Raw genomic sequence first — 21,559 nt, 5'->3', positions numbered from 1 at the left:
AGCAAGTCCTGCTTTGGGTCCAAATTCCCCCATCCTCCAGTGGGCTGAGGCATTTCCACTCCCTGAAGCCTTTGCTAACTCCTGTCCCGTTGCCACAGAAATGTCTGCGGACTGTAAATGTTTAACATCTGCAAAATGTTGAACTAAAAGTGTCTGTGTTTTGAACATTTGTTTTAGTGTTTGCACGCGATGGAGATCCAAGTAATGATTCAGTTTCTACCTGTAATTCTTATGCAACTATTTAGAGTCCTCACAAACGTGACGCAGGAGGATGAAGTAGCTGTCAACTGCACCATGTGAGTGTTGGGTGAACCAGCCAGGGACAAATGCAAAGCCACAAAAGGCAGTGCAAAGCAGGGTCTGGTTTCCCAGTGCAGCACTGTCACTTAGCTGTCCCCTGCTGCTGTCCTCCCCTGGCTCATAGGGGTGGCATGGGAGCATTGTGGGATCCTTGTCCTGGGAGCTGTGGGGGGGAAAAGGTGGTGCTCAAAGGATACTCCTGGTTTGTTTCTTGAAAGAGAAAGGGTTTGGTGGCTCTGGGAGCTGAGTTATTGTCACATCAAAAGGCTCCAGAGTGCCCAGGCGTGTCCCAGCTGCAGGCAGCAGATGTGGGGAGCAGTGTCCTGGTCTCATCCCAGCACACCAGTCCCTGGTGTCAGGAGTGCTCCCGGTGCAGCTCCAGCTGCTCCAGCTATGCTGGCTCAGAGCTCCAGCGCTGCTCTGGTGGCCCCGAGAGGGCAGCACCGACCCGGGCAGGCACTGCAGGGAGCTCCAGCAAAAGCATCTTCCCTGCCTGGCACCACAGCGACTCCCTGGAGCTGAGGGATGTGCTGAAACATCTCGTGGTGCTTCCTCAGTGCAGTGCTGCTGTGCACAGGGGGAAGCTGGGTTTCATCCTCCCCTGCTCCCAGAGCATAGCATGCATCCTGCTCCCAGGGAACTGGAGGCTGAGCCCTGCTCCCCAGGGATGTGGTGCCTGCGGCAGTGATGCAGGTCGTGAGAACTTCTGCTTTGTGGAGCACTGCAATTCCACTCTGTTGGAAGCACCAGAAGGCAAGAACAGGGGAGCAGGTGACCCCAGCTTCCTAGTGGGTGATCAGCTCCCACCTTCATTTCCAGAGATTTTTATCAAAGCTTGGCCTGATGCTTTCTGGTTTGTCAGTAGCTTTCTGTTTAATGACATCTCTTTTCTCATCAGATTTTCGTAGTGGAATTTAAAACCTGCTTTTTCTGATAAATGGCTTGTAAACTCCTCCTTGTGGTTTGGCCTGTGGGGTCTGTGACAACATTCAATAGTTTGTTGTTCCCTCTGGCTGGGACTGGAATGTAAATCCCCAGTGCTGGCTGGGGAAACCAGGCTCTTGCTGCCTTGATCAGCTTCCAGAAGGCTGGCATATTCTCCAGGGTCTGCTTGACCTTCCTGAACTGCAAGGCAGCAGCCCAAAATGATCCATATAACAAGGAGCATATAATGTAAATAAAGTAAAAGGAAAAAAAAAAAAAGGCTTCCAGAATTAGTAAATTCTGGGGGTGCAGGGAGGTATCAGATTATAACAATGATGGAGGATGTTCCATCTCACCTCCTTGTGCAGAGAGTCTTGAGTGTTAAAGTCAGCTGGTCTGGGCGATGCCTGGGCCACCACAAAAGTGGAGAAGAGGTTTTCTCCACCTCATCTCTGAGTGCTTTGTGTGAGGATGGTGCAGCCACAGGAGCTCTGTGTGAGGCTGCTGGCCTGCAAGAACTGGTGCTCTGCAAATCAACCCCAGCAGTGAGGTTGAGCAGGATGGCACACACGTGGTGCTGACTTTTGTGAGCTGGAGGAACTTGCCCTCGCGTTGCGTGCTGAGCACAAACCACGTTTCTCCCCAGGGTTCTTCTGCACATCGTGTCCAAATGCCACGAGGAAGGTCTAGACCACTACCTGCGCTCCTTCATAAAGGTCAGTCACGAGACACTGCCCTTCCACACTCCCTGCTGGCAGCAGGCACATGCTGACACTGCTCTTCTTGCCTCAGTACGTCTTTCGAGCTGAGAAACCAAGTGCCAAGCAGGCGAAGATGACCCATGAAATCCTGGTCCTTTCCATGGCCACCATCTTGAAGCAGTCAGCAGATTTTCTAGCCATCAATAAGCTGCTCAAGGTGAAGTGTTGGCAGTACTTGGCTGCCAAGGGTGGAGGGGAGGAAAAGGGGGTCTGGTATAAAGCCCAACACTTAACCCCATCCAAACCCACTGCAGGGGCAACAATTCCTTGCATCCACATCCTTGAGATTCTTCCCTCACAACAGAAGATGAATTCCTGCAGGGAAACTTTGTTCAGGCTCATGGCAGGAGGCAGCAAAAGGCTGTTCATTTTGCCAGTCTTACCTATTTCCCTCAAGCCACTGAGTTTCTGCCTCTCTGGGCCTTTGCAGGGCTTGCACCCCAAGCTCCCCTGGCTCTTGGCAGGGTGCACTGGGATGCAGAGGGGATAGATCTATTCCCACCCTAAAACAGGCAGGACATCTCTAGGTAGCAAAGGCACCTATTCCAGGCCAGCTGTGCAGGCACAGCTGTGCTTACAAAATGCTGTTTGAATGTGAGCTCTCCCTCCCACACTGGGGCTTCGCCACATGGGGAATGTCAGTCATGTTCAATCCTGCTGAGAAAAGTAATAGTATTCTTTGTTCATTCTAGTACTCGTGGTTTTTCTTTGAAGCACTGGCAAAGTCCATGGCAATGTACTTACTGGAAGAAAACAAAATCAAGGTAAAAATTTATTTGGTCAATGCTGCATTACAGAACTGTTGCAAACTCCTCCAAAAGCTTTTCTGAAAAGCTATGTGACTCTTTATTTAAAAAAAAAAAACCTGCCAAGCAGAACAGTTCACTTTCTTTTCCCCCTCCACTTTTTCCTTCTTCCTCCTTTCACTCTCAGTTGTAATTTAAAAATTCCAGAAGTCCTTATTGCTTGTGCAGCCTCCTTTTCTGTTACTACACACTGCAGTTGCAGCTGGTGCTTTCTTTGGCCACTGTTTTATTAGGAAGCAACAAAAAGAAATGCTAAAGAACTCGTGCCTGTGCTCAGTTCTCCCCAGCTGCTGGCCTGCAGCACTGATCTGGGCTGTGTTCTTGGTTTCAGCTGCCCAGAGGCCAGAGGTTCCCCGAGTCCTACCAGCACGCCCTGCACTCCCTGCTGCTTGCCATTATCCCTCATGTGACCATCCGCTACAACGAGATCCCCGAAGAGTCCAGGAATGTCAACTTTAGCTTGGCTAACTTCCTGAAGGTCAGCAGTTTCTTTCCTTTCCCCAGGATTTTATTGGGGGGGGAAAAAAATACAGACTGAGAAATATGGAGCAAGCAAACAAATGTGGTTTTAATGTATCTTGTGTTTGCTTTTTTCAGTTGTAAAAACTGTTGAGGGGGTAAGCTTTCGTAGGAAAGAAACCTTCTCTTTCCAAGGAGAGAGCAACTCAGTATGTTCCTGAGGGATTTCAGGCATACCTAGCAACTGTATGGAACTTGAAACGTGTACTCTCATTTTAGATATTTCTGTTCTCCACTGGAGACTTAAGTAAGGTCATCCAAATAATTTCAGGGAAACAGGATGATGTATGTTTTGTCTAGTTGCAGCAACCCAGAGGATGAACTCTGGCTGCTGGCAGGATGGCAGTATGGAGAGGATTTAGGACAATTGCTTTAATTTTTAAATTTTTAACATGTTGGTCACATGTTGCTATTTTTTCTCCAGCGTTGCTTAACCTTTATGGACAGAGGATTTGTTTTTAATTTGATAAATGATTACATTTCTGGATTCAGCCCTAAAGACCCTAAGGTAAGCTGTAGGTTTCTTGAAAAGTGATTTGCAGCTGTACATATCTATGTCAGCCAAAGCTTTGTAGTAATTATTTTGTAAAACTTTTGGAGGCCTTTTAGACTCTGCTCCTGCAAAGTCTTTTGGAGGCAGAGACATCTGTCTGGGGCAAGAGCCTGTATCCAGAGACACTTGAAAGTAATGTAACGAGTCAGAACAAAAGGAGAGATTGATTAATAACTTGCATGAAAAAGACAAGTCCAAGGTGACACCCGCATGCACTGACACTTATGGAGAACAACACAAAAATATGCCAATTGTTAGTGAGTTTCACCAGATGGTATTTATTAGATTCTCCAATCCTTGTGCAACGAGTACATTGGACTGGAACAGAATAGGTCAGACTAAAAACAGAGTTTGTGTTTGTCTTTTTTTATCTCAGCTGCTGGTTGAATACAAGTTTGAATTTCTTCAGACCATTTGCAATCATGAGCACTACATTCCTCTGAACTTACCAATGACCTTTTCCAAACCCAAGCTGCAAAGAGTTCAAGGTATGTTCTTCCTTAAGAGACTGGCTAAAGAGCTATGATTTATTAGTTCTGATGGCTTTGGACTAACTTTGCTTTGCTGTCAAGGGAATGTATGTCCTGGTTAGGACATTAACTTCAGGACAAGATGCTTTTCTGTCAGGTTTATGTCATTTTGTTCCAGAGTGGTATGCAATCTGGCTTTTCAGTCATTTCCTATATTTAAGTTTACATAGGAAACTTATCTGCCTGTGTTTCAGAAAATACACAGATTGTGCAATGCAATCCTTTGTTCTCAGGAGTGTCAGCATCTCCTGAGAAGTCCATGTCTCATCAGTGGGTCCTGTAGGGAATGGAGATGCAGGAGAACAGTTTGAACTCACTGCCCTGCTGCCAGCTCTTTGTGGCCGCCAGAAGAGGATCTAGGTTACCTTCTGATTTCACACTGAACAAGAGCTCAGCAGTGCATGGTGTATTCAAGCTTGTTCTCAAACCTGCAGGCAGCCAGCAGAGCTTGAGCCTGTGCCAGTCCTTGGTGCATACCAAGGGCAGAGGGACTGTGGCACCACCTCACATCCAGGCTGCTTTTGCTGTCACACGTGTCCTCTTTGGTCCTGAAGCTGCTCAGCCCAGGGCAGGTGGGCTTGCAAGGGGCTGAGCTGAGGCTCTGTGCAGGTGTTGGTGGCTGGAGCTCTGCCACTGATGGCAGTGCAGCCCTCACCAGCCCCCAGGAGTGCTACAGACAGAGCCTCGTTCTCTCTGGGTCCCAGTGTCCCATCTGTGCCACATAAATGCATTAAAGGCTGACAGGTTTGGATGCCAGTAGCCTGGTCAGGATAAGTACTGGGAGGAAGGAGACTGAGGTTTGGGATTTCCCCATGTGAAAGCCCCGTGGATTTATAATTATAATTTATTTATAATTCTATTTTGGTGGAGGAAAGGGCAGGTTTGTTTGTGCCTCAGGGTGAAGCCATACAAGTCCCAAAGTGGTTCCACACACACACAGGTGGCAGAAGCAGCAATAAATGAAATATCACTTACTTTGGTATAAATCTGACCCCTCAGAGCTGTCTGGACGAGCTGCTATCTCTTACATCAGTTTGGCTACTTGCCTGGCATTGTTTAACAAAGAGTGTTGCTAGAAACAGCCAAGAAAAACACATCCACGGTGTCTCCCTGATGCTTGTTAGTGGCATGGCAGCATAAGGGTGCTCTTTGTTGGTTAACATTCACCTTTGCATTTGTGGTGGTTAAACTAAAAAGCTGTAAGGACAGCTCATCTCTTCTCCTGTGTTTCATTGTGACTGGGACCTACCAGCTGAGGTTCACACACAGCTCAGGGCAGTAGAGCAGCCCATGCTTGTGGCAGAAATGCCTTTGCAGTGGTGCCTGAGCCCTGCCTGCCATGGTAGAGCCATGTGGGGATGCATCTCCACTGCAAACTCATCTGGCTTTATGAACAGACCTGTGGTTGCAGGGGACAGCAGGCCAGAGATGGAGAGGTACAGAGTGCACAGCACCAAGGAGAGACCCTGCTGGTGTGTCTCGCCTCCTCATCAGCCTGTTTGGATGTAGAGAGGGGATGCCCAAACCCCTACTGCTCTGTGTCTGTGAAAAGAAGGAATAGCCCCCAGGGAGGTGGGTAGAGAGAACCTTTGGAGCTTCAGCCAGTGCAGGCTGGCAGAGCACAGCCCTGCAGCCATGTCCTGTTGAATTGGGGTGTTGCATCTTGGAGCAGTGACTCTGAAATGTTCCAGCTAGTGCAGGGCTGGCTGTTGGTCTGTCCCTGCTGCCTCACATGGAAACATCAGCCAGAGCAAGCCCTGAGCTTGGCCTCATAGCCAGCAACACACAATTAGTTTTGCAATGTTGTGATGGGAAAGAATCCAAGGGATTGACAGAAGCTGGGAGTTAAGCAAAGGCCTCACAAATAATGTTAAACCATGACATACTGTCCTCTTTCTCCAAGATTTAGAGCATTAGTTGTTCCTGTTTATTTTTTGCTCTCTTTTTATTTGTCCCTTTTCTTTTTACACATAATTAGAATTTTTTTCATTTGCTGTGGAACGGTTCACTTCAGTAGGTAGGTCCAACTGGAATGATCAAATTCTCTAATGTCAAATTAAGTATGCACTTTCCAATCAATTACCTTGCATCCAACTAATGTAATAACCATGATGTGTGACAATTAGGCATTTGCTAACACGACTAACAGTGAAAGCTAGGCAATGTTCCAGATTGCTTTGCTCACAGTGTGTTTACAGGAGCAAAGCATCCCCAGGCAGTACGTTGTGCTGTCTTTCCCCGTTTAAGCCATTCTGACTTACAAATTACTTGTTGGAGAGAGAAGCTTTGCAGGGTGTCAGTTTGCAGAAATCCTTCCTTCAGCTGCTGCTGAAACAGTGAGGGCTGAAATTAATGAACAGCCTGAACTGGAAGATGCCAAGTTCTTTGATATGGCTTAGCTCAGTGGTGGAGAAAACTATATGGTCAGTTCAGGCTTTACTGTAGGGGAGAGTGGTGAACTCTGCTCCAGGACTTTTGAGCTTACATGACTGTTATGTCTTGCTCTGAACAGACTCAGAACTTTTCCCTTAACCACTGCCTTGCTGTTTCTTTCAGATGTAAATCTGGAGTACAGTTTAAGTGATGAGTATTGCAGGCATCACTTCCTCGTGGGGATGCTTCTTAGGGAAGCCTCTGTTGCCTTGCAGGACAACTACGACATCAGATACACAGCCATCTCAGTCTTAAAAAATCTCTTGATCAAGCATGCCTTTGACAACAGATACCAGCACAAGGTCAGGCCTGTTTTGTTGGCGTTTTAACATAATGTTGTTGAATTTTATGGAAAAAATCACATATCAGAGTTTTAGATATTACATAGTGCACCAAGGGTATTCTAATTGCTTTTTAGAGAACTGCTGTAAATAACTGATAGTTATGGAATAACAATAATAGCACAGAAACCATCTAGGAAATAACTGCAGCCCTCTTACTCATGCTGAGTATTTAGCTAATTAAGCCCTAAGCCATTAAGGAACTTGAGAGGGTCATTAGCCAAGAGGTTGTTCAACAAAATTAGGCCATCAACGATGTTCTGGTCTTGGGCTTAAATTCATATCCTGTATTAATATGCTATAATCAGGAAACAGAACTGATCTGTGTTAGAGCTGCATGTTTTACTAATCAGTGACTCAGAGGAGAGGATCTCAATTCTCATGAGATGCTGGATTTCCTCTGGGTGGATCTCAGCTTTCTTTGGTCAGAGACTCAGCGTGTAATGATGCTGAAAGAGGCTGGAGATGGTTTGTTTTACCTTGGTGCTGCTCCCTGCTGACCCATATACCCTTCAAAGTGCCCAGCTACCTGTGCAGACACTGCCTGTCCTTGCTCTAGCCTGAAAACTTGTCTTTGTTTAGAGTTTAGGTCCTTAACCTGCTCCTAGTGTGCTGCATTCCTGAGTGTTATCTGGGAACATGGATAACTTCTGGGTATGAAGGGTGGGAAGAGAGGCCCGAGTGTGCCTGGAGCTCTCATGGGCCCAGAGCCAGTGCCCTTCCCTCCCTTCTCTGCCAGTTTGAAGGGCTGAGCAGGAGCTGGGCTTGCTTTTCTATGCTGTGAGGATCCATGACTAACTCAGGAGCTGTTTGCCCCCTCGGTGTGCAGCACTCCTCTGACTCCTCAGAAACTCCACCTGCCTTAGCATTGTCCCACGGGATATTTGTATAGGTGTTGTGCTCCAGGCTGTGTGACCAGGAAACTGCCTGGAGCCAGGGCAGGATGCTCAGCTGGTGTCCAGGGACACCAAAGCAAAACATCACATCACAGGCTGAGCATGTATTGGCACAGCCTTGCTCCAGCCAAGGAAACCCCAGCTCCATCAATGGCTTGAGAGAAGGTTTTGCCAGCCTAAGAGTGTTTTCAAGATTTCTTTTATCTTTTGTCATACTGAATCAGAATAAAAAAATGGATTTCATTATGTAAAATGTTCCACTCAATTTGCAAGCCTAATCTTCTTTTTTTTTTTTTAACCTTTCATCCAAATCTGGAATAATAAATGTTTAACAAAAAAGAATTGGATGTAAAAGAGTCCTCCATTTAGAAAATGTCAACCCAACCATTTTTTATCTGTATCACTTAATACAAGTTAATCTGTTCCTACAAACTGCTTTCACTAGAAGCATTTGCTATGGAGAATTCCTGACTGGAAGCAGTAGCCAGCACCAGGCGTGGAGTAAATATTTCTGTTCCATTACTCCTGGGTGTTGTGCTTCAAAGTCAAGCTATGTGAATCAAGTGCCAGTTAAAGAGTTAGGAAATTCAGGATTTAATTTGTCACACATCCCATATGACTGGGAATGTTATTTAGCCTCCAAAATCCCCGAGTGCCCCGAGCTTGTTGCTAGAAGGGTAATACCTCTCTGGCAGCTCTGCAAGTGGGGATGAGAAGCCAAACCAACACACATTCTCATACACCAAATACAGTGTGTAAATACAGATAGATAGATACGAGTTTTGGCACAAGAATTCCCCTTTTTTCACTCCACTCTGGGCTCTTACTGAGGTTCTTCTCCGCGGTTGTGTTCAGAACCAGCAGGCGAAAATCGCGCAGCTGTACCTGCCGCTGTTCGGGGTGCTCCTGGAGAACCTGCAGCGCCTGGCCGGCCGCGAGGCGCTGACCTGCCCTGCCTCCAGCCCCGTGAGTAACCCTGGGCTGCCTCGTGTCTGACATGTTTCTGGGCAGTGTGTGCAGTGCTGTGAGGGATGGTGAGTCCCTCCAAGTGCAACGACTCCACCTCGGACTCCAGCAGCTGTTCTGGGGAGTTGCCTGCCTTCCCCAGAGTTGTGTGTGGCTCCCAAGGGGCGTTAGCCTTGCTGACTAGGCTTTCCTCCTTGCTGGGGCAAACGAACAACAAATAAAACATTTGAGAAAAACAGTTCAAAATTTCAACTCAAATGATGAAAAACAAAAGGGAAAGCACTGCTATGACTTATTTTAATATGTTCTGCTATTTTTTGTACTCCTCCCCAAGTCCTTTGTCTCCTTATTATAGAAGTATGGAAATTTCTGTTTTCATCTGTGTTGTTTTTAAAAACTGCCCTAATTTGCCATTTTGTATTGTGTTGTTCTCTTCTGTAAGAGAACAGCTGTTATGTTTTATTGGTCACTAAAACCTTATATTGCTTTACAGGCATCCAGGGATGAATTCATATGCAGTTTTCCATCCCCCTCAAGCAGATCCAGCCTGATTGTAGACAAAGATCCAGGTAAATCAATTCTTCTAAATTTTAACTTGCCCATTTATTTTTAACATAACTATTACCAGCCTGAAGCACCCAAAACCCATTACCCAAAATCTGAAACAGTCATCTCCTAAAAGACATTGCAGACTCTGCATGGTTTTCCCCAGATGTGGTCTCATCCCAACTGTCCTTCCTGGATTTTTCCTTTTCCAGCTTTTGCCATGGGGCTTTGGCAAGCCAACAAGTGCAAAGGGCTTAATTGTAGGGTCTGGTTTTTTTTTCAGCTTGTGGAGCAGCCCTTCCAAATGGCCATGCAATGAAGCGGGAGGACTCAAAAGGATCCCTGAACTCAGAGGGAGCAACCAGTTCCCCAGATCAGAGTGAAAATGTAACGTACCAGGGGTTGGGAAGAGCCGTGCTCAGCCTGCAGGCTGTGTTAAGTAAGGGGGAGGGAAAAGGAGTTCCCTGTGGTAACACTGTGCAAAGCCAGCTTATAGATATCTCTGGAAACAAACAGATTGATGTTTAACAGAGGTCAGAGTCATGGCTCTGGTATGCTTTCCCTCTTCAAACATCCCGGAGCCAAAAATAGAGCTTTAGACAAATTACTTGTTGAGGATGAAAGGCAAAGTTTGTGTGGAAAATCTCTGCTCCTGTGGTGCATTTATCCATGCTCAGATGTGCTCCCCGTGTGTGGATGGGTCTGAACCTGGCTGGACCCTGGTGCCTGGTGCTGGGAAGTGGTTTCCACACATCTGAGAAGCAAAGCCCTGTGGTGTGAGATTGCTAGTGACCACTGATTTAAGATAAAGTGTTTGCAGCAAAACCAGCCCAGGCGAATAACCGTAGGCCCAAACTTGCAGGTGACTGTGGTCACACCACAGGCAGCTCTGACCCCACCATTCTGACAGGGTGTACTCTGCTTCTTGGAAGATTGCACGCATGGGAATCAGGTATTTGTGCAAACCAGCCCCTGGTTTTCCTCAAGGCACTTTACAGATGTCTTGGGTTGGCTGAGTCACTGATGCATCTTCAAAAACTTTGGCCCTTGCAACAAGCAAGGCAAGGATTATGTGGGTTCATGCCTGTGTCCTGACATGCTGAGAAGAGGTGGGGCCTTGCAAGCTCTCATGCATAAATCACAGAGCTACAGGACCAAGAACAGCCAAACACTTGACTATCCAGCAAAGCCCTGAGCATGTGCTCCAGTGCTGCTCCTGGGTTTGCAGAAGTGGTGTTGCTTCCAGCTCAGCTCTTCCCCCATGGCCAGACATCCTCCTCTTGAGTGCCCTGGAATATTTTTCAATGCTGTTGAAAACAATCTTTCTGTTAGTGAATGCAATATCCACAAAACCATGTTAAAGCAATGCTACAAGGAGGAGCACAGCTTCCACACTGCTCTGCAGAGGCAGACCCATTGCTCATTGCCCTGTTCCCCTGCAGTGAGTTGTGTGCCCACTTGATAATTTGATATGGTCAATAGCAAAGCTCTGGCTGTAGCACTGTGTCTCCAACTCTAAAATGATTGTTTGTTTCTTCTTTATTATGACTCATATCCACAGTTTATCCCAGAATAAACAGCAAATAAGATCTGTGGATCCCTCTCCAAAACATGTGAGGCACAGCTTTAGGAGAAGCGTCCTGTCTAGGGCTTAATCATATCCATTTGTTGAAGGGTACAGCTCAGACAAGCACAGAGAATGCAAACTAAAATTGGTATAACTTTAGAAGCCATGCTTCCCACCACACAATGCCCAAGCCTGTCCCACGTAGATGGACTTATCAGCAAGCTTTCACTTATTTTGCCTGAGTCACTAAGTAGGAGGAAAATTGAAATACTTCCAAAAATCAAGAGGGGGAAAAAGTTCTTGAGATGAAATTTCCTCCTTTTTTAATAACTGATGTTTTGTTTTGAAGTGTTATGTCTCTGACAGGAAGTCAGATTCTTGCTTTAAACAGTGACAGCCAATGAACTTTTTTTTACAAGAACTGGCTTTAAAAATGTCCAGGAGCTTAGATACTGCAGAGAACAGGGGAAGTGAAAGCAGGCTGCTGTGTGTTTTGCTGGATAGCCTGACATTCACTGCCCAGAGATTTTTTTCTCTGAGCAGAGAGACATTTGGGGATGTGCCCAGGGTTTCCAGGCTGCTCTCAGCTGTTCCCAAGGCATGATGCTGTGGGGTGCACACGTGGGGGACAGGAGGGATGCCAGCACACCTGGAGCACGCTGGGTTTGCTGTGCCCGTGCTGCAGAGCCTCTGGTGCACAGCCAGGGCCCTCCACGTCACCTGTGTGTCCCAACAGATCCGCAGGAGCTCCCTGAGGAGCAGCGTATCCCACTGCAGCCGGCTGGACCAGTTTGAGATCCGGACGCTTCTCATGTGCTACCTGTACATTGTGAAGATGATCTCTGAAGGTTGGTGCCTCCTGCTTGCTGAGGGCAGCCAGAAAGACAAGGGACCATCACTTTTGGTCTCTAAGGTTTGAGATTTTTTAAATCTCAGTGTGCTGTTCTTCATTCTCTTTCAGATACTCTTTTAGCTTACTGGAACAAATTCTCCCCGCAGGAGCTGATCAATGTCCTTGTGCTTCTGGAGTGAGTATCATGAGGCTGCTATTCAAACCTTGCACCTTTGTGTGGTCAGAATGGCTGAGGAGGAGACCACAGGGCACACACTGTCCTGTGCAGCACGAGGGCTGTCTGGCCAGGTTGTAATGAAATGCTTTTCCTCCCTCTGAGGAGAAACAAGTGTATATTGAGGAAGCACAGTGTAGTGGCAATGCCCTGTGCTTTGTCCGGGGTGTGTCCCACCACCTGTGGGCTCAGCCTCCCTCGTCACTGTCACAGCCTCTGCTTTCCACCAGATTTGTGGGAACAGATGGGTGAGAAGACAGGGATATGCCATAGGGTTTGGAAACCAAAGTTGTGAGGTCAAGTGCCTTGTAAATACAGACCCAAAGCCGTGTGCACAAAGAAGTGTGTCTGCAGGCAAGGACAGGGTTGGTTTTAAATGCTCTGTATCATTCCTGATCTCCAGGATCTGTAGCAGATACATATTTCATTTTCTTCCTAGGGTGTGTTTGTTTCACTTCAGATACGTGGGGAAGAGAAATATTGCCAGGTACTGTATCCTTCCTTCTGGTGTGGGGCTGTCCCCATGTTCCCTGCCCCTGGTGAGGTGGGAAGGGCTCGTGCTCAGCCACCCTGGGCAAACCCCAGTGGGTGCAGGGCTCTGCTCAGCACTGTGCCATGAGCAGGGACCCCTCACCTCAGCACCCTGCCCCTTCCCTCCCCTCCAGCTCCTGCATGAGACCCCCAGGCCCAGGCGAGCGCATGTTGGCAGTGTCCCCCCCAGCCAGCTGCAGGTGAGACACGAGTCCCTGCTCCATCCCTGCTTCCTGAGCAGCTTCCCTGCTCTTGTCTTAGCCCTAGGCCCTTCCAGAGCAGGTGAGATCGGCGTAGCCTGGTCAGTCCTGCTGGGATTGTCCAGGATAAACCAGAGCAGTGTGTTGGAGGGAAGAGATCTCCATCCTGGTGCCTTGTGTGTCCCCATAGCAGTGTGGCTGCTGCTGCTGCTGTCCCAAACCCAGTGTTTGCTCCCCTTGCAGGGTGCACGATGCCTGGCTGTCCAAGCACACGGCAGCTGACAGGAAATCCCAGACGATGCCGGCGCTCCGCAGCAGAGCTGGAGTGCGGCTGCAGCACCTGGGCAGCTTGGAGACTTCCTTCACCCTCAACCACAGTACGTACAGCACAGCCAGAAGGGCCCTGGCAGCTTGTCAGCCTGATGAAAACTCATGTGGCCATTTTCCACTTGCTGCTGGTTGCTTCAGGTTACTCAAACTCTGCAGAATTGCAGTGGTCACCACTCCTCCCTGCAATTTTCCTAGAAGGGTGGGGGTGGCATTTAAGCCAGCCCTTTAAAAATCACCCCTGGACTTAGGACTTGTGTGGCTTTCTCCTCCTGTGTGTCTTGGCTGAGCTCCTTGGCTGAGTGTGTGTGCAAGCAGTGCCTGGACTTGGGTGGTGAGCAGGGCAGGCTGGGGAACTGCACTGCACAGAGACTGTGCTGCAATCTGCTCTAAGCCTCTCCAAGTGGGTGCATCTCGTCCCATTGAAGCACTTTGCCATTTCCCCTCTCTGGAGACAACCTGGACATCTCATGCTCTGTCTGGCTTTAAAGACAGTCATATTAAGGGGCAGTGATGACATTGTGTTCCTCCTGATTTCCTCTCTGTCCACAGATGCAGGCACCTCAGAAGCAGATATTGTACACCAGGCATTACTGGAGGGCAATATTGCCACGGAAGTGTGCCTGACAGTCCTGGACACCATCTCTTTTTTCACTCAGAGTTTCAAGGTCAGCACTGAAATCAAAAATGTTAGAAAAGTATGCTCTGTTTTTGTGTGTATGTGTGTTTTGGTGATCTGTTCTCCTAGAGTGGAAGAATATGGAAGGCTTTACAAAATCAAATCATTTGCAGCTTGTTTATTTTCCAAAACACTGAGTGTTTCAGAGGGTCTTGGAGTAATTATGTCCTTATACAGTCTTGCCATTTCTTCAAAACTGCAAGGCCAGAGAAAATCCCATGGATGTTATACCGTGACTGTAGGCATTACAAAAATAGAGCAAGAGGAAATGTACATCGTGTAGAAAGGAGGGATAGAGGAAAGGGAAATGAAGATCCAGCATTTTTAGAACAGTCACTCTTTTGTACTCTAAATTACCTAGAAGCAAGGCCCAGATTTCTTTGAATTGCTGTACATGAATATCTCTGGGGCTGAGGCACTCCAGCTGTGGTTACCAGGGCAGACAGGACCAGAACCACGGGTAGCAGTCTTCTCTTCCATATTGGGATTCATGCTTCTGGCAGTCATTGCCATCTGCAAAAACCAAAGCCTCTGTGGTAAAAAGAACCCCAGGCTGGCAGCAAAATACTGAAATACTATTCCAGAAATGCTCTTCCTGAAGTGTAATCAGAGGAATGCTGCATGTAGCAATGTGTCTGCAGAGTGTCACAAGAGCAGCTCTGGATTTCAGAGCAAGCACGATGAAGATTTCCTTTTTGGATGGATTGAACATGAAGAGAAAGGTCATCATAGCCTCTGCTTCTGTTGCAGAGTCAAAAAGCCATCCTGGTGCAGACATTACATTACTCCTTAGAAGTTTGGTAACACCAAAAGGATTTCAATGCAACAGTAAAAAGTTGCTTGACTTTCCTAGCTGCCTCTTTTTGAATATCACTGAACCACAAAGCAACGTGATTTTCAAACCACAGGATGGACTGGATTCCCTTCTGCTTTAATGGGCTTCTGCTTCACTTTTATGGTCACATACCGCACAGCAGCAGGGCTGGTGCTGTTCTGCTGCCACAGTAAATGAGCTCAGTGTCAAAGGCTGGATCCTAAACTTCCCACAAGGTCCGTACAAGGTGTCAAAATCTGAGCCAGCCCAAGGATTGCGAGGACTGGCAGTGGGATGGGGGCTGTTGGTCTCCTGTTGATACAGAGTAAAATCATCCTTGTGTGATGCCCAGGCTTCCTGCACAGCCCTGTGAGGATGGCAGCAGGCACAGCCCACCTGGCCTGACACCAAACTGTATGAATAACCCCCAAGAAATTCCATTTTACCATATTTCCACAAGGTGCAAACTGGCAAAGCTCTGCAGGAAACAAGGGAAGTGTGCTAACGACAGCTATGAATTTATCCAGTGAAAAGATGTGATAGTATCTTTTTTCCCCCTCTCTCTCTTTTGGGCTACAAATGAAACCATTTTCAAGATAAATAAAGAGAAATGGAAAAAACCAGTGTGATAGTTACGTTGGTAATAGCATGTTTTATTTAAAATAACTAGGCAACCAGTGAAAGTTGCACAGATTATTGACTTAGCTTTTGGAATTAGTGATGCAAAAGTGATAAAATATTTTAGTTTTATTCTCAGCTACAGAAACAGCCTCTGCTAACTACTGTAGGTTTGTAGTGATTGTCACATTTTATTGGTTATGTTTTTGCTGAGGCGCCTGTTGCTTATCTGGCTTAAGAATTAACGTGATTAATTGTGCAAAATTATCTCTGTCATTTCCAGCTTCAGGCACAGCAGCTCTGCAAAGTAAATTCTCCTGTTCTTTCCAGACCCAGCTTTTAAGCAACGATGGCCACAATCCACTTATGAAGAAGGTTTTTGATATTCATCTGGCTTTTCTCAAAAATGGGCAGTCAGAAGCAGCCCTCAAGCATGTGTTTGCCTCTCTGAGAGCTTTCATTAGCAAGGTATGTAATACATGGCAAGGATATTTTGGAGATGTGTTTTAGAAAACAGCTTCACTGATTTATTTATAAAACAGTCCAGGTTAAGTTCTGCACTTATTTATTATTTGTTGGGTATCAGGTGGCAAAAGGAGAAATCATGAGCAATTCCCTCACTTTCCTTGGTCACAAAGATCAGTATGTGAACCAAAAGCTGGTGCTTGAATCCTTGCCCCAAACTGCCAATATTCCTCACAAAGCTGTTGCTTGAGTAATGCATGCACTGACAAGCAACTCCTCACCCACTGCCTGTGACAGATGATAGTTCTTGCTGAAATCTTTTCTGTGCTCTCTGAGCCCTGGCAGGCAGTGAGGCTCTTTAATCCCCCGAGCTCAAGCAGTGACAAAGCCACAGCTGACCACAAAAGAGCAGTGACTGATGCTGTTGCTGACAGAGCCCCTCAAGCCTGTCAAAACCTGCCACTTCTCATGAGTACATTTTCAAGACCTGATGTACATGTTGACGCCACTCCTCCCAAGCTGCATTGTTACCATAAATGCACAATCAATTGAAACACCTCAAATCTCTTGAGTGCAACACTTCATTAATGATGAAAATCCATGTGGCAGGAGATTGCAGCCAGGCAGAGCACAGCATGTGAGTTGTAAGCAGCAAAGTGTAACTTCCAGAGGAGCTTTTGCACTAGCTGCTGAGCAAAGTCTGATTAGAAGAGCAGACTGCTAAACTGTTGTTCAAAGGTGGAAAAGGAGTGTGCTTTGTACATTTTACTATAACCCCACAGCAAAGCTAACAGCTAGGATGAGACTAGGGCTGGATTTTGGCTTGTGCTAAGCAAGCACACGAGAAGCAGAAATGCAGAGGTCTTGCTGGCTCCCTATCTGGCTCCAGTCAGTGTGGTCTCCTACAAGGTGTTCTTCCATGGGGCTTCTTAAAGCCTGCTAGATTGGCAGCTGGCAGGGTCAGGAATCACTCAGTTTTTCTGCAGGGTTCAGTGCATGCTTGTTGCTTTACCTTTCTTTTAAATTTTCTGCTTATGTGTGATCTGCTTAGCCTTGAGATCCATCCTGCTGCAGATCTGCACACACCCCACTCTGCCTTCTTGCTAGCCAAAACTTTGTTTAGCCAGAAATGTTTGTTTTGTGCCTATGGCAAATAACAGACATTCCTTGCCTTCCTGGCATATTTTTTGTGGGTTTTTTTTTTTTTAATGTGAAGCCAAACCGTCACACCTGCTGAGTTTGATCTCACTGTCAGCCTTCAATGCCTGGAGCCCTTCAGGGATTCCACTCTTACTTTCCACAACACTGATGATGGAAAGGAGGCTGTGTGCTTGGCTGCTGCAAGAATGGGCAGTGGGATTTTTTTCTTGGATTTATGATGGCCTGAATCCATGCTGAACTTCAGATCATGGGTCTTCTTAGATATGAAAGATTAATTTCAGTTAATTTCTCACATTTCCCCTATGATAGGAGACATATGGCTTCTGTAAAAGCAAGATATGAGCCCAGCAGATGGTATCTATAAGGAGGAAGTGTTTTCTTTGGCAACTCCATAACTTCACGAGTCCCAAACTTCCTTTTAAGGCCTCTCAAGGGTTCTTTTAATGCCTGAAGTGGCTCTGGTGGCCAAGGCAGGTGGTCACAGCATTTCATGCAAGTGCAAGGATGGCATATTTTCCTGCAAGTTTGTTTTCAAATACCAACACTGCACTACTTTGTAACTTCAAGAAAAGCAAAAATGAGTTAAACCTTTGTTGCAGCTAGAATGGAAAATTTCTTATTTTTATGGCCTTCTGTATCTATAATTACAGTGGAAAGAATCCCCCACTTATCTGTGGTCACAGCAGATGATTGCTGGAGGGAAAAAATTCCTGAGATTTATTCTGCATCCCAAAATTTGCCTTCTGCACTAAATCCAGTTATTTGATAGGCAAAAGACTTAAAAAAAAAAAAGGAATGTTGCAAGAAAGCAAAGAGCAAAAAAAGTTGTATAATTATTTGCATCAGTGGGGCAGATAGAAGTGGCTAATGGACCATGGGGTCTCGAACAAACTGAGCACATCTTTCCCCTGCACAAGCAAAACTGTGGTTGCCTCTGTTGCCCCTTTGTGGCAGGAGATCCCTGGGGGCTGCTGGCCAGCTGCAGCACAAGGAGCAGAGCACTGCAGTGCCCAAGCAGCCTCAGCTCCCTTGGGAGGTGTTGGCAGCTCCCCTCCCAGCTTGTCCCCGCAGAGGTGACTGCGTGCCAACTCAAAGCCCTTCCTCCTTCTGCTTCCCCCTGCTCAGCCCGCTGTGGCCAGGCTGGAAGGAAGCCACATGTGGTGTCACCTCCCTGCCAGCCACCTCTGGTGACCGCAGCCCGACAGACACGCCCTGGCATCCCCAGGAAGCGTGACAGCAAAGTTCACATTGCTCTAAGAAGCACAGGCTCCAAATTCTCTCCCACAAATCCTTCCAGGCTCAGAATTCTGGCAGAAGTTTTGGTGAGGCTGTCCAGGCTGGAGCTCAGTGCGTTGCCCTGTGCCCCTGCCAATCTGAGCCCTGTGGATGCTATTTAGTGGTGAATTTTCTAATGTTTGCTTGTCTCTTGTGAAGTTTCCCTCAGCATTTTTCAAGGGAAGGGTGAACATGTGTGCTGCCCTCTGCTATGAGATCCTGAAGTGTTGCACTTCCAAGGTGTCCTCCACAAGGAACGAAGCCTCTGCTCTTCTGTATCTCCTGATGAGAAATAACTTTGAGTTCACCAAAAGGAGAACATTTCTGAGAACACATCTTCAGGTCAGTGGCTGGAGAGCAGCTAGAGAGCAGGACACCTCAGATTTAATGAACAGATACAGCAATAGAACTCTGTGGCCTCATACCTGCAGAGGATCCTGACATTGCCATATGGACAAAAGTCCTCTTGCTTTCTGGGCTTTGCCTATTTCCTCTTTCCAGTGACTGCTCCAGGCACCTTTGGGTAAAATAATTGCCATCAAGTACTCCAAGCTGTTGAATTTAAGAGTATCAGACACAAGACATGTCTCTGTGCCAGAGGCAGGCTGGGATAGGGTGAAAAGGACAGCTGCCCTTGAGGCAGTAGAAGGGGTTTTGTTGGAGCTGCTTTTTTGTCATTGGTGGTTTTTGAAGCAAATGTAGATTCATCTGGTGGCACAGATTAATACCTTCTGGGTAGGAATGAATCACAGAAGAAGGTAGCTAATGACCAAACAGGGATTCATATGACAATTGTTGTATTGTTAGTTCTGTTCAGCAAAGCAGCTTGCTACTCTAGGGAATATTTGTCCTTGGGAGATGTGAGAGCAAAGCCACAATGCCAACCGCTGCTTGCATGGTGGAAAAAATGTGATGTTTTCCTGTGAGCATTTTATTAACTGTGACCTTCATAAAACCCTTTTATTATGGCTTGTTTAAATAAAGCCTCTGCCTTGTCCCAACAGATAATAATTGCAGTGAGCCAGTTAATTGCAGATGTGGCACTCAGTGGAGGGACCAGATTTCAGGACTCCTTGCTCATCATTAACAACTTTGCAAACAGCGACAGACCCATGAAGGTGAGTTGGAGATGTCACATCCTGTCGTGTGCTATCAGCCACTGACACAAGGCTGGGGACAGACTCTAGGAAACCATGATTAAGGGTAGGGCTAATGATTGGAGCTGTGATTTATAGGCTCGTAGTGGGCTGCATTTGCTCAGTAAACAAGTGTTATGCCAGCAGCAATAGGACCAGCTGCTCAGGCAGGTTGTGCTCCAAAGGGGAAGGCTCCTGCCAAGGGGAAGGAGTCCAGCAGCTCAGGTTGTGCTTTGCAGTGTTCTGCTTGCAAGGCTGTCCAAAGAGCTTTCCAGGAACTCCCAGCTTTGAGAGAAATGACAAGGGAGGGTCTGGTATTTCTGTTGCCTGAAGGTATTAAGGAGCAGAAATTGGTTTTAATTAGCTGAGTGCCAGTAATGTTAAGAAAGTGCTCTTTTGTGGAGATTAGTGGTTGTATTTCTTTGGAAAACAATTGCCTGTCTTTGGGCTAGAATTAGTGGTTTGTACCCAACTTATTGAGCAAATGCAGCTTTCTCCATTACACACAAAGTAGCTGCCAAGGCAGGCTAGGGGAAATGGGAAGTGTTTTTACAGTTCCATGGTTATCCTATGGCCTGAAGGCATAATGGGAACATCCATTAGGTGTTTAATTGTGATCTAACAAATTTATAGGTAGGATATACCTGGCAAAAACCTCAGTTCTTTTCCATGTAGACAGATGTTGGTAAGGATTTCACTGAGCCATACTTTACTTGTAATTTTCATCATGAGATGATCATTCTATTGAGTTTATGTATTTGTGTAAGTGCAAGAGTACAGGAGAGATTTCAACACACTGGAGAGGGTGCCATGCACAGCCACAGCAGTGCAGCTGGGGAACAGGAGTCTGGGAAGCCTGTTTTCCACAGCAGGCAGGTTATAGAGACAAGGTCAGGCTCTTATCAGAGGTGTGGAGTGCGGGACAAGAGGCAATGCGTGCGAGTTGCTTCAAGGGCGGTTCCAATTTTACTTAAGGAAAAAATTATTTCCCAAGAGCATTGTGCAGCCCTGGGGCAGGGCCTAGAAAGGGGGTGGATTTTCTGTCTTAGGAGCTTATAAAACTTGGCTGGACAAGCCTTGCTCTAACTCAGTGTTGGCCCTTTTCTGAGCAGGGGATCAGATCAGAGCATGTGTTTCTTTCTCCACTACATTCCTGTGGTGGGAAGCCCTGCAAATGCCTTCAGTGCTTTAGGAATTGAAGAGAGACCACATCAGAGCCTAATAAGCCAGATGTTGAATGACATGAGAAAACACTGGAGCCATGGTTTGTGGTCTCATCCAGAGACATTTGCATGCATGGAGCACTTCTGTGTTGCTCTCACGCCAGCTCCTCAGGATGCCAAAGTACCAGCCTCACTGGGAACTGGCATCCTGGGCATGATCTGGAGAGATTGGCCCTGTGTCACAGCTGAAATGCCTCTGACTGCAGAGTAACTTCAGTAAGGAAGAGTTAATTAGCCTTATCTACCCTGTTCTCAGTGTTTTCAGATAGTGGAGTGTTGCTGAAAGGGTCATCCCTTGGCAAAGCCTGTATTTTCTGTATTAGCTTCTCGCTCAATTTGTTTCGTGTCAGGCAACCGCTTTTCCTTCCGAAGTCAAAGATCTGACAAAGAGAATCCGCACAGTGCTCATGGCTACTGCTCAAATGAAAGAGCATGAGAAGGACCCAGAAATGCTGGTAGATCTCCAGTACAGCTTAGCCAAGTCTTACGCAAGCACCCCAGAGCTCCGGAAAACGTGGCTGGACAGCATGGCCAAGATACACGTGAAGAACGGAGACTTCTCAGAGGTAATTCGTGCAATTAAAAATGTGGTACACAACAGGATGGGTTTACAGATGACCTTTTAAGAACTTCCCTTTGTGCTTTGCAGGCAGCCATGTGTTACGTTCACGTAGCAGCCCTCGTTGCAGAGTTCCTGCACAGGAAGAGTAAGTGTCTGCTCTTTGGGAGGCACAAGGAAGATGATGCAGTGGTGGGATCTGGGGCTGTCAGAATCTTTTTAAAGACAAGTGTCTCTCAATTTGGTAAATTATTATTTTATAAACAAGCTAAAAAGGAAAAAAGAAATAATAATGCAGTGGATAAAGCTAGAAGACGATGAGTGTTTTTTAAGGAAGGACTCCAGTTGTTCGTACCTATTTA

At 46.7% G+C, this 21,559-nt stretch overlaps 1 protein-coding gene across 9 annotated transcripts in view; it reads left to right on the top strand.

The window, feature by feature from the left end:
* DOCK11 (dedicator of cytokinesis 11) overlaps positions 1–21,559 on the top strand; it is a 71,905-nt gene that overhangs the window by 38,600 nt on the left and 11,746 nt on the right. For 4 of the 9 annotated variants that reach the window (XM_085060512.1, XM_085060507.1, XM_085060506.1 and 1 more), the window contains exons 24-46: positions 178–296; positions 1,871–1,940; positions 2,017–2,142; positions 2,678–2,749; positions 3,123–3,269; positions 3,735–3,818; positions 4,240–4,351; positions 6,372–6,410; positions 6,950–7,128; positions 8,919–9,029; positions 9,523–9,598; positions 9,859–9,962; positions 11,879–11,990; positions 12,104–12,170; positions 12,649–12,696; positions 12,875–12,940; positions 13,184–13,317; positions 13,820–13,935; positions 15,709–15,846; positions 18,439–18,621; positions 19,284–19,397; positions 20,989–21,204; positions 21,288–21,345. In XM_085060512.1, coding sequence (XP_084916638.1) covers positions 178–296; positions 1,871–1,940; positions 2,017–2,142; positions 2,678–2,749; positions 3,123–3,269; positions 3,735–3,818; positions 4,240–4,351; positions 6,372–6,410; positions 6,950–7,128; positions 8,919–9,029; positions 9,523–9,598; positions 9,859–9,962; positions 11,879–11,990; positions 12,104–12,170; positions 12,649–12,696; positions 12,875–12,940; positions 13,184–13,317; positions 13,820–13,935; positions 15,709–15,846; positions 18,439–18,621; positions 19,284–19,397; positions 20,989–21,204; positions 21,288–21,345 — 2,491 coding nt within the window. The remainder of the gene's footprint in view (positions 1–177; positions 297–1,870; positions 1,941–2,016; positions 2,143–2,677; positions 2,750–3,122; positions 3,270–3,734; positions 3,819–4,239; positions 4,352–6,371; positions 6,411–6,949; positions 7,129–8,918; positions 9,030–9,522; positions 9,599–9,858; positions 9,963–11,878; positions 11,991–12,103; positions 12,171–12,648; positions 12,697–12,874; positions 12,941–13,183; positions 13,318–13,819; positions 13,936–15,708; positions 15,847–18,438; positions 18,622–19,283; positions 19,398–20,988; positions 21,205–21,287; positions 21,346–21,559) is intronic. The other 5 variants (XM_085060513.1, XM_085060508.1, XM_085060514.1 and 2 more) reach the window with 3 other exon arrangements.

Source organism: Lichenostomus cassidix, chromosome 4A (assembly GCF_008360975.1).
Source record: "Lichenostomus cassidix isolate B80296 chromosome 4A, HeHo_3.0, whole genome shotgun sequence".
Taxonomy (NCBI): Eukaryota; Metazoa; Chordata; class Aves; order Passeriformes; family Meliphagidae; genus Lichenostomus; species Lichenostomus cassidix.
This window is presented reverse-complemented; position numbering and strand designations above follow the sequence as displayed.